Here is a 12,725-nt window from a genome sequence, read left to right on the forward strand (position 1 = left end):
TTAGGTCACATTGTAAAATGTATGGATACAGTTCCATTTATTTGTGTCTTACACGTTCCTCTATTAACTTCACCGGTAATTTTCAGTTAAACTTTCAACCTTTTATCTTCAATGTACATACGTGGCTAAACTCTAACAGTACAAGAAAGCCAGTCCTTGGAGAGTGTTTCATTTCTGGCACATCTGATAGGCTGTATCTTGCTTCACAACAGATAGTCCGTGCAGTTCTCCTACCCTCAGGTTGTGTTAAACTCTGCCCTGCTGGTTTGGATGGGATCGCCATTTTAAAACCCATTTTAACTTAGTGTGGTCTACCCTTTGTTCTAGCACCAGTTGACTGCATTTAATTAAAATGGGTATTTCAATCTTACCCTGTCTGTGCCTGCAGAACAACAGAGCTCAGCTACAGTTGGGGAGCTATGTTTGGCGTTAGTCTCTTGAAAAATCCACTTGCTCAAAGTTAGAAGGAAGTTTTTCCTAGGCGTGTATAAGCAACTTCTGCAGGTTATAAGCTTTCATTTAAAATAACTTGAAACTTTCAGCACCTCTTTGGAGAATATCTTCCAAATGTTTTGTGGAAGACGATAAAATATACATGATGAACAAAAATACAAATCTGAAAAAAACAGCAGTGTTTTTTTAATATGCGCATTCCTTCCCCCAAAATAGTAACAATGGAACAGTCTGAACATCCCATTATACAAAATTACATCTCTTTTTGGCAAATGGACTTTGTTCTTGCTTCTACTGAAATTGGTGTTAAAGCTCCCAAAAGCTTGAATAGGATCAGAATTAGGCCTCGTGATGGTAGCATGCATTAGTCTCCCATGTTTATACCTAACCTCTGACAAATAGTAGTAGATTAAGCAGGTTTTTAAAAATAGATATGTTCTTCAAGTGAGAATATTTTTGTACCCTTTCTATCTGAAACATTTGTATTTCCAAGAAGATTTAACTTAAAACTAGATTTTTTTCGGGTGCTTTTAGCCCATTCATATAACTTTTAATGTATAAGGATCTTTCCCAGCCTTTAGTATTAAAAAATAAAGGCAACTTTTAAATTAATAAATTCATAATACTCATAACAATTAAAATCTATCTCCAAATATACCCCATGCAGTATTTAGTGTTTGTTAATCCTTTCTCTGTAAATACTCCACATTTATCGAGGTGTCGGTAGCTGGTTTATAGTGAGCTCTGCTAAAGATAAATGCAAAGACAGAGCCAATAAATAACATGAGTGGGCTATACCATTGAGGGATACAACCACCATGACAATAATCCAAGAAAATGATTGCAAAAAAATTCACTAGCTTTTAACTCGAGCTTCCTTTGTGTTCAGAGAGAACTAGAGGCTGTTCATTTGTCTTCAACATAATCAGCACTATGTGGGTGTTTTGGGGTAGAGTTTGACTCAAGTTTGTATATATAGCAAAAATATTTCTTTAATGAAAGGAAAACACAGCCCAATGTACTGTGATAATTCTTAACATTCTTCACATTCTTAACAACTCCAAGTCTTCAAAATAAGAGCTACTGCTATATTTGATCAGTAGATCTGAGCTTAATTGGAAATTGTATTTTTGCTGATCAATATGATGACTTTTTTTCACTTGTGGTTTCCAAGCCAGATATTTGTCAAATTTTCATCTAAATTATTAGGCAAACTAATCTCCAATCTGCTGTCAAGTAGAATGGTGAGTTCTTTCAAATATAACTGAACAAGAGACAGCTGTAGATGGTGGGTCTGAACCTTCAACTCAGTATCAACTCTTGCTGGAATTTATACCTAGACTTCTTAGCAGTGTACAGTTTCAGCAAATAGCTAGTTGTTGGAAATGTTTCTTGGTTTTGCAAGTCTAACAGATCAATTCGTTTTGATGTTTTGTGAACTTATCTTTTGGTTAACCAATTTTCTTTCCTTTATCTTGAATATGATGGGATCTTCGCTAGACAGAGGTAACAGATGGGGGCAGTTTGTAGCTGGACCTTCATGTGGTGGTGTTTGTTGTTTTCTGTTTCATAATACTGTTGCTAAATTAAGCTTGCATTGTTTCTGCTTCTGTGCTTGCATGATCAGATATGGATTAACCTCAACTGTACTTAATGTTTTTATATTAATTTTCTTTTCCGCTGTATGTGCGTGTGCATTTTCTAAATGGTTCACCACTATGAAATTCAATATCCAGCCTCTAACACAGTTCTATGGATCCTTTTCAGTCTTTAAAGCTTCAGTGGATCAGTTACCCAATGGCTTTCAGCTTAGAAGTGAGATCAGCTGATAAAATACATGTAGTGTGCTTTTCTAATCAAAACATTTCCCGTTATCTTAAAAGTTGCATGCATTCATTCAGGAATTTTGACTCTAGTAGTTGTCTTTACCAAACAAATGCTTGGGTTATACTAACGTTCTATCAGGTAACTAAATTTTTGGGAAACTATCATCACATCAGATATTAAAACCAAACTGCTTTAAGCTATTGTTAAACTAGACAACTATAATAGAAATAAAACACTTGGGGATAAAACTCATTGTGGCTGTCATTTTAATTCTGCTGTAAAGAGCCTAGAATATATAGTACCATTATTAGCTAGGGAATTTAGACAACACTAAACAAAAAGCACATCATATGTTGTTTCTATCTCTGTACTAGACTAAAGATGCTAAGTTTATTGGCCAGTTCCATTTTGTGCTTTACTTGAAACAAAAAACACTATTTCTGGTAGATTTGAAGTCTGGAAAAGGTCCATTGAATTTGAATGGCAATAGGAGGGATATGTTCATAAAAAAAAACTTGTTGTTGGCAATGATATAAATGATACTGATCCTCTTTGTTAAGTGTTTAATTGATTCTTTTATTTTCTTTCTTTGGGGTGTGTGGCTTGGATCTGTAAAATAGAAGTTATCTCAAGAACGAGAGAAGTTTGCTAATGAAGACAGTATATTTTATACACTTGGAGAATGTGGACTCATCTCTTTCTCTGACTACATCTTCCTCACTACAGTTCTCTCCAGTAAGTATAGTCTATTTTTCTGTACTCTCTTATCACTTGATTCCTTTATATTTTTTAAATGTTTACCACTGATGCAATTTTTTTGTTATGACATGTACATTGGATAGTTTTTTCTAAAAGGGATTCTGTTGACTACTTGAATCAAGAGTTGAATGAATAATTGGCAACAAATTCAACTTGTGGCACTAAGGTACCATAAGTACTCCTCATTCTTTTTGCTGATACAGACTAACATGACTACCACTTTGAAACTTTTTCAGAGTTAGCCCAGGATTTTGCAGAATGTCCACTAGCAAATTGTGACTTCTTCATATTTATTCATTATTTTAAATTATTGGGCATAACTTTATGAATATTGATTATTTTTGGCTTGCTGTTCAAAATTAAAAATTCTGGCGGAGTTCCTGGTTTGTGGTTGACCATATTAGTCTAGATCAGGGGTGGGCAAACTTTTTGGCCCGAGGGCCACATTGGGTTTCGTGAATTGTATGGAGGACTGGTTAGGGGAAGAGGTCGTGGCCTGGCCCCCATCTCCTATGTGTCCCCCCTCGGGATTCCTGCCCCATCCAACCTATCCTGTTCCCTGACAGCCCCCCTGGGACCTCTGCCCCATCCACACACCCCTGCTCCCTATCCCCGGACTCCTGCCGCCCCATCCAATCCCTCCTCTCATTCCTGATGCTGCCCTCCCCCACCTCCCCCCAGGACACCTGCCTTATCCAACCACCCCTTCTCCCTGTCCCCTAACTTCCTCCAGAACCCCTGCCCCGACTGCCCCCTGCTACCCCATCCAACCCCCCCTCCTTCCTGACTGCCCCCCCAGGACCCCTGCCCCTATTCAACCCCCGTTCTCCCTCGACCCCTGTCCACACCCCTGCCTCCTGACCACCACCCCAAACTCCCCTGCCCTCTATCCAACCCCCCCTGCTCTGTGCCCCCTTACTGCGCTGCCTGGAGCACCAGTGGCTAGCAGCACTATAGCTGTGCCACGCTGCCTGGCTGGAGCCGGGTCATGTTGCTGCCACCACACAGCACAGAGACTGGGTCAGGCCGGGCTCTGCAGCTGTGCTGCCCCAGGAGCTCACAGCCCTGCTGCGCAGGGCAAGCTTAGGCTGCAGGGGAGGGGGAACAGCAGGGTAGTGTCCCTGGGCTAGCCTCCTGGGCCAGGAGCTTGGTGACAGGCAGAACAGTTCCACGAGCCGGATGTGCCCGCGGGCTGTAGTTTGCCCACCTCTGGTCTAGATAAACATAACTCTTGTATTTTCAGGTTTATGTGCAAATGGATGCGCAGCATGACATTTGCAATTCATTTTTTGTAAGTATTAGAATTGTGCAAGCTTAAAATTCACTTTCCTGGTGCATTTGTTCTTGTAAACTCAGTCACCTGAATTCTAGTGGATAGAGAACCCAGAAGGAGTGTAAAAACAGCTGAAAAGAATTGTCCAAAGATTTAAACGAATAATCGCAGTAATCTTTTTTGTATTATTCACCCTGCTCCAAACTCAGTATATGACATCTTGTAATCTGCTCAAAGAATGTCCCCTTGGTTCTAAATAACAAGAGCTAAAATAAAAGCCTTTCTATTATTTCTATTGGCAAGAAATATACAAACAATAGCCACTCTTAATACAGGACAATATTTCTGTCCTCTTGTAGCTGTGGAGCAAAAAATAATGGACTTTGTTTCCAGAGCTGTACTGATCTCTTCTGATAATATTGGTGCATAAAAGGGGGAAGTAAAGAGAAATTCTATGTTAATTTTCAGTGAAAAACACAAGGAGGAACATTATTATTTGCCTAATGAAATGAGACAGAATTTATTTTAAGACTTCCAAGAGAGGTAATTATAAACACTAAAAAATAAAACTGTCCCTCTTTAATCCTTGTATTTGCCTAATATGTGATGAGGTGAGAAGAAAAAATAGTAGTTTAGTTCAAACTTTATTCTAAACACACTTTTAAAAACTGTTTTGTTGCAATCAGTCAATGACTGTTGTCATTAGGTGGGGGAAAAAAGACTGTACAAATGTGTGTAAGGCGTAGAGCCTTTGGAACAGTACAGCATAGCTTTTTCATGTTACATTCTGAAACATTGCTCTTACAAAATGAAAATGATGGCTATTAAATTAGTAAATTAAATATGATCTTTCCAGAGTATAAGTTATACAGGTAATTCAAGATCTATTTTGTTGCCAAACTGACTTAAGAAACTGTGTGTGACCATAGTGCCTATAAAGGTGAACATCAGTAAATAACATTAGCTTGAGCCAGAGACTGTTCTGTGCAGTTTTCATCTACTTGTCTTTTACTGAAGTTCAGTCCTGACTTTATCGTTCTTGCCAGTCCTGTCTTGGATGAATAGAAGACTAGGATGGGGTCACCAAAATTATGTTAACTTCATACCTCAGCAAGGATTTCAACTCTTGTCTTTACAAGTGAAAAGCTTATACAACTAACACATTACATCTTGGAATACAGTCTGGTGTCATTCAGAAAAATTCTGGGAGGGGCAAATTTGTGTCCAGCATATAGAATGTTATATGTGATTATACTGTATCCTGCAAAATCTGGGGGAGTAAAAAGTGGAAGAAATAGTGGAACAATTTTGTGATCTATAGATTAGTTGAGGCACAGCGGTGGGGCAAACCAAGGCTGGGAGAAGCTGCCCCCTTTGCTTCATAGCACAGTGCTCCCAAATACAGTACTTACACAGAGGTGGAAGTTCCTCAGATCATGTATGCTCTGTGTCCTTTCCAAACTATGTGGTCTGTAGATAGGGTGACTAGATGTCCTGATATTTGGAGCTTTTTCTTATATAGGTTCCTATTACCCCCCACCTCCTGTCCTGATTTTTCACACTTGCTGTCTGGTCACCCTATCTGTAGATGATCAGACATTTGGGAGGTCTCATGGGAGTTCCCTGTGACTGCTTCAATGAAAGTAGCCTAGGAAAAAGGCAGTGGCATAGCAAACTCTTCTACTTTTAAATTCCTTTCTTTTTGATAATAAAACCTGCAAATGAACATGCCCATCAATCTTTGGGATGGTAGAAGGAGGTCTGATGACAACCAGTGGGTCTGATGATAAATGTTTCGAGTAAAAGGAAAGGATTTCCTCTCTCCCTTACTGTTGGTCTTTTAGGTGTATTCGCAGGTGGTTTTATGGGTCACTTTGTCATGGGCAACAGAGTTTGTAGAAAAGAAGAAAACGAAAGCTTTGGGAAAATGTCTTCTGGGAGGCTTATGGTAATACAAGGCATGTTTTTGCCATGTGGCCTACATTGAGTTAAGCTTAAATACAAAAAAAGTATTCCAAGGAATCACCAACTACCATAAACCCTCAAGATTTTAGCACTTGGTTTCTTTTTCTTTTTTTTTTTTTAAACCTCTTTCAAACAAACTATGTACCCTGTTTCAAGTTAAAAAACTTAGTGTTTATGTCACTTTCTGTATCCTTTATGTCTAGGGCCCTCCCAAATTCACAGTCATGAAAAATGTGTCACAGACTATGAAATCTGGTCTCTCCCTGTGAAATCTGGTCTCTTGCATGCTTTTACCCTATACTATACAGATTTCACAGGAGAGACCAGCGCTTCTCAAACTGGGGGTCCTGACCCAAAATGGAGTTGCTCTTTTAGAGTGGGGGTCACAGTATTGCCATCCTTACTTCACTGCTGCCTTCAGAGCTGGGCGGACAGAGAGCAGCAGCTACTGGCTGGGTGCCCAGCTCTGAAGGCAATGTCTCACCAGCAGCAGTGCAGAAGTAAGAGTGGCAGTACCGTACCATGCCACCCTTATGTCTGTGCTGCTACCTTCAGAACTGGGTGGCTGGCGAGTGGCAGCTGCTGACTGAGGGCCCAGCTCTGCAGGCAGCAGCACAGAAGTAAGGGCACAATACTATGCCAGGCCATCCTTACTTTGGTGCCGCTGCCGCTGCTGGCTCTGCCTTCGGAGCTGGCCTCCCAGCCAGCAGCTGCTGCTCTCCAGCTGCCCTGTTCTGAAGGCAGAGCCACTGCCAGCAGCAGCGCAGAAGTAAGGGTAGCAGTAACGCAACCCCCCTACAATAACCTTGCAATCCTTGTTGGATCTGGACCCCGACAATTAAAACACCCTGAAGTTGCAGATTTAAATAGCTGAAATCATGACATTTACGATTTTTAAAATCCTATGACCATAACATTCACCAAAATTGACCATGAATTTAGCATGGCCCTATTTGTCTCTTGATAATTTGCATTGTACTTCAGTAATCTAACTAGCTCTTGACATGCTCTCTAATCAAGCAAACAGAATAGAACAAAAATATGGAATATAATTTTAAATTCTTAGTCCAATAAAAAGCTCATTTACAGTAAGTCACAATATAATTTAGAGTTCAAAAAAATTCCCAACATAAGACAAATTGAACTTACAATTAAATAAAGTAAAAAGATTACTAAGTACTAAAAATTTGCAATTGCTGCTTTCTGCAATGGATTTTTACTAATATAACCAGTGGAATAAAACCTTGAAATCCAGTCTAAATAGTATGGGGGGAGCCCATCACTGCTATACTTAAAACTGTTATTGGGGTTAGATCAGCCAGGTTCTGATCACTTTGCTCAACTCATCCCTGACTATTAGTGAGAATCTTCAAAAACCAATTGAAGTGGAAGAAAATTAAGGTGCTTCGTACTATTATCTACCTCTTTAGCCAGGCAGCTTGACCCCTCAGGCATCCAAACATCACCCTGTGCCCATCCTAATCACTCAAACTCTACTTGCTATGGTTTTTTACTTTGACCTAATGGGTATCATTCACAGTTCCTGAATTCCATTTATGAAGATATTTCTAATAGGCTGCAGTAAATGAATTCAAGTGTTCTTTCCGTATTGCTGCAGTGCACGTCAGTGGCTTCGATTAAAGTGCAGTTAATTTGCATATTACCAGCGGAGATAGCTGTTTGCATACTGCATAGAAGATGAAGTCTGTCACCATATTTTATTTACAAGTTATTTCTCGCTCTAGGAATGTCTTTTCTCATAATTTGCTCTGTGCTTCTGTGAAAATATATTTTTCAAAGATGATAAAGTAACATTTAAATGCCTCAGCAACTCAGTCTCATATTCAAAGGCAATAACAGCAAAATGGCTCTGAGGACATTGCACCAGTTTTACTGCTTCAGCTGCTCCCCGAAGTAGAAGAATTTGAATCTTACTAGCAAAACTTGAATTTCAGTGCAGAGGTACAAGGACAAGCAGAATTAGATGTGCTTTAACTTCACTTCTTTAAAATGTCAGGTAAAAGTTAAAAGTTCGCTTCCACAGCTGAAAGAAATTTGCTTTTTGACAGCTGATATTTTGGAACAGTTGGAGGGGGAAAAAAACAATATTGAGGACAACTTACCACCAACTAACAGAAAACTAATTGTCGTTTGAGAACAAAACAAAATGTGGCAAGTTAACACTCACTCACTCACTCATGCCCGTCATCCCAATCGGGGTCTGCGCCGCCAACAACAGATCTCCAGAGTCCTCTATCCTAGGCCATTTGTTCTAACTGGTTCCAGGTATAGCCCATTTTTTTGCTATCAGCCTGAAGGTCACGTCGCCAGGTGTTTCTTGGACGGCCTCTTTTCCGCTTGCCTTGAGGGTTCCACCGTAGTGCCTGTCTGGTGGTGATAGCTGGCTGCTTGCGTTATGTATGCCCTATCCAGCCCCACCTTCTCCTTCTGATTTCTTCCTCTGCTGGGAGTTGACAGGTCCTCTCCCAGAGGTGGATGTTACTGATGGTGTCTGGCCAGCGGATCTGGAGAATCTTTCTGAGGCAGCTATTTATGAAAGTCTGGACCTTCCTGATGGTTGTTTTGGTTGTCCTCCAGGTTTCAGCTCCATACAGTAGGACTGATTTCACACTGGAGTTGAACAGTCGAATTTTTATTGCCAAAGACAGCTCTCTAGAGCTCCAGATGTTTTTGAACTGTAAGAAGGCTGCTCTTGCCTTACCAATCCTTACTTTGATGTCTGCGTCTGTGCCACCCTGCTGGTCGATGATGCTACAGGTAGGTGAAGGACTGCACTTCTTCCAGGGGGCTTCCATTCAGTATGACTGGGTCATGGCTAGTGGAGTTAATCCTAAGGATCTTGGTCTTGTCCTTGTGAATGTTGAGGCCAACCTGTGATGACATGGCTGCCACTACATTGATCTTCTCTTGCATCTGCTGTTTACTGTGCGAAAGGAGTGCAAAGTCGTCAGCAAAGTCCAGGTCACCAAGCTGGGTCCACAACGTCCACTGGATTCCGTTCCTACGCTCGTAGATGGATGTCTTCATAATTCAATCGATGACGAGAAGAAAGAGAAGTGGTGACAACAACCATCCTTGCCTGACTCCAGTTTGCACCTGGAAGCTGTTAGTAAGCTGCCCTTCATGGATCACTCTACAGTGTATACCGTCATATGAGTTCTTGATCAGGTTGACCACCTTTGCTGGGATGCCATAGTGCCGAAGGAGCTTCCAAAGGGTATCTCTATCCACACTATTGAACGCTTTCTCATAGTCAACAAAATTGATGTACAACGAGGAGTTCCACTCTATAGACTGCTCGACTATGATGCAAAGCGTTGCTATCTGGTCCGTGCATGATCTGTTCCGCCGGAAACCTGCCTGTTCATCTCGTAGCTGTGGATTGACGGCATCCTTCATTCTCTGTAAGAGGACTCTGTTGAAGAGCTTCTCTGGCACCGACAGGAGTGTGATTCCTCTGTAATTTGCACAGTTGCTAAGGTCTCCTTTCTTGGGGATTTTGATGAGAGATCCCTCTTTCCAGTCTACCGGAATCACTTCTTCTTCCCATATCTTCTCAAAGAGGGGGTACAGCATTTCCACTGAAGCATCCAGGTCTGCTTTCAGGGCCTCAGCTGGGATGTCATCAGGTCCAGCTGCCTTCCTGTTTTTCATCATGGTGATGGCTTTTCTGATCTCATCTCTGGTTGGTTTATTGCAATTAATTCGGAGGTCCTCGTTAGCTGAGTTGATATCTGGTGGATTTGGTGGTGCTGGTCTGTTCAGGAGTTCCTCAAAGTGCTCCGCCCATCTGTTCATCTGTTGTTCTATTCCTGTTATAGACTTTCCCTGCTTGTCTTTAATGGGACGTTCTGGCTTGCTGAACTTTCCAGACAGTCGCTTAGTAGTATCATACAACTGTTTCATATTACCGCTGTATGCTGCCTGCTCCGCTTCCGCTGCCAGTTCATCCACATACTCTCTCTTGTCCTTCCTGATATTCCTCTTCACTGCTCTGTGGGCTTCAGCATACTCTTTTTGAGCTTTGGCCTTTGCTGCTCTAGTCCTGCTGTTGTTGACTGCTGCCTTCTTCTTTCTGTCTTCTATCTTGATCAAGGTCTGTGCTGTGATCCACTCTTTCTGCTGGTGTTTCTTAATTCCAAGCACTTCCTGGCATACTGACCTAAGTGTGTCTCTCACTTTCTACCATCTGTTTAGTATACTGTCTTCCTCTTCCTCAGACCGATCCTGTAATACTGAAAACTTATTCTTCAGCCTTAGTCCAAAATCTTCCTTGGTCTTATGGTCCTTCAGAAGGCTGACGTTGTACTTCACTCTTCTGTCTGACGTGTCTATCCAGTTCTTTTTCAGCTTCAGCTTCAATCTGGCCACCACTAAGTGATGGTCGGACGTCGCGTCTGCTCCTCTTCTAACTCTAACGTCCTGCAAGGATCTTCTAAACTTCTTGCTAATGCAGACATGATCAAACTGATTTTCTGTCGTGCCTGCTGGTGATACCCAGGTACTCTTGTGGATCCGCTTGTGAGGAAAGATGCTACCTCCTATGACCAGGTTGTTAAGTGCACACAAATCCACAAATCTCTCAAATCTCACAAATCTTTAAGGGCTTAAAGCCATTAAACAAGATTGGACACTTAAAAGAAAAAGATTGTTTTCCTAAGCAATTTGTTTATGAATTTACTGCTCGTAAAAGGCCCCCACAGTTTCCAGTCACTGCAGGTGGTGGGAGCCCCTGCAGCTCTCCACTGCCAGACCCGGAACTCCCAGCTGCCATGTGGAGCATGGGGGGGACCCGCAGCTCCCAGTCAATACAGGTGGAGGGGCCCCCTGTGGCTCCCAGCCACTGCGGGTGGTGGGAGAACCCAGAGCTCCAAGGCAGGGAGACTCCAGAGCTGTCAGCCACAGCAGCAGCAGAGCCCCTTCCCCACTCCACCCCCCCATACATAGCAGGGCTCAAGCTCTCATCCCTCCCTCAGCCCAATTTTGTCAGTTTTTCATAAAAGTCAGAGACGGGTCACTGTTTTCATGATTTTTTGTTTATTGCCCATGACCTGTCCCTGACTTTTACTGAAAATAGCCATGACAAAATCTTAACCATGAACATTCTTTTTTTACAAGGCTCTTGGACAAAATAACCCGCCCAAAATAGTGTACACAAGATTTCTTTTTGTTGTTGCAGTAGGAGATACTTTTCTGATTTATAGAAGTACTCCTTTCCACACCTATAAAAAGGGCTGGTACTGTCCAGTTTTCTTAATTTTTATTTTAAAAATGAAGTAGAATAATGCAATTATAATTTCTGATTATTGAAAGCTAAAATCAATTTTAAATTTTAGACTATGTTGGCTTTTTTCTAGTGTTATGTAAAAGTTGACAATTCTGCCATGGAACTAAAATATTAAAATGCCCATATGCTTGAATTAGTTAACATGACTAATCTTTAATGTTGCTTTTATTTAGGTTCTGTCACAGGGATCGGCAATCTTTGGCACGCGGCCCACCAGGGTAAGCCCCCTGGGAGGCCAGACCAGTTCGTTTACCTGCCGTGTCTGCAGGTTCAGCCAATCGCAGCTTCCACTGGCCGCGGTTCGCTGCTCCAGCCCAATGGGGGCTGCGGGAAGTGGCAGCCAGCACATTCCTCAGCCTGCGCAGTTTCCCGCAGCCCCCATTGGCCTGGAGCGGCGAATCGCAGCCAGTGGGAGCAGCGATTGGCCAAACCTGTGGAGGCGGCAGGTAAGCAAACCAGCCCAGCTTGCCAGGGGGCTTACCCTGGCAGGCCGTGTGCCACAGGTTGCCAATCCCTGGTCTATCATTTTGTAATCAGTAATATGCTGGCCACTATGTAGAGGCAGTTCTGGGCAGTGGGAACTCAACAGCTTCTTTGCTTGTCACTAAAGACAGGGATCAGTGGGTTTAATCAGTTCCTGGTAATAAAAAATCCCCAATGGCTATTTGAACATGTTTCACTTGTTAGGCAGCTGATAATATTCCAGATAAATATCCAAGCAATGTAATTGTCATTTAAATCACATAACATTTGTTTCTTTTTCCTGGTTGGATGGCCTAATGCTTACAAACATGAGTAAGGACTAACTCATTGTGATTTGGATTGCCCTGTGATTGTGGGGACACTTCACGGAAGAGGTAGCAGGAGACAAGCAGGCCTCGAGACTGTTAGGAAATTTTTAATGCGTTTCTTACCGTCTGTCCCACAAGGAAAAGCATTATATTTGGCTACATGTATGGATTCCCAATCTAAGAATGCCAGCGTTTATTTCTGACTGAGAGAGGAGGACCCAAAACACTGGAAGCAAGAACAGTGGACAATTTTTTACAGCAGTCTTGTATGAAAAATTCTTGTAGAATTTTAAAATAGGATTTTATAAAATCTAATAGTGATATCCCTTTCATACGTTTTTTAAATTAT

General features: G+C 41.7%; 1 protein-coding gene across 6 annotated transcripts in view; it reads left to right on the forward strand.

Moving 5' to 3' along the window:
- The window catches only part of MICU1 (mitochondrial calcium uptake 1), a 232,325-nt gene that overhangs the window by 108,540 nt on the left and 111,060 nt on the right, over positions 1 to 12,725 (forward strand). For 4 of the 6 annotated variants that reach the window (XM_030568415.1, XM_030568419.1, XM_030568416.1 and 1 more), the window contains 2 exons: positions 1,954 to 1,959; positions 2,901 to 3,015. In XM_030568415.1, the coding sequence (XP_030424275.1) occupies positions 1,954 to 1,959; positions 2,901 to 3,015 (121 nt within the window). The remainder of the gene's footprint in view (positions 1 to 1,953; positions 1,960 to 2,900; positions 3,016 to 12,725) is intronic. The other 2 variants (XM_030568418.1, XM_030568420.1) reach the window with 1 other exon arrangement.

The sequence above is a fragment of the Gopherus evgoodei genome, chromosome 7, assembly GCF_007399415.2.
Source record: "Gopherus evgoodei ecotype Sinaloan lineage chromosome 7, rGopEvg1_v1.p, whole genome shotgun sequence".
Taxonomy (NCBI): Eukaryota; Metazoa; Chordata; order Testudines; family Testudinidae; genus Gopherus; species Gopherus evgoodei.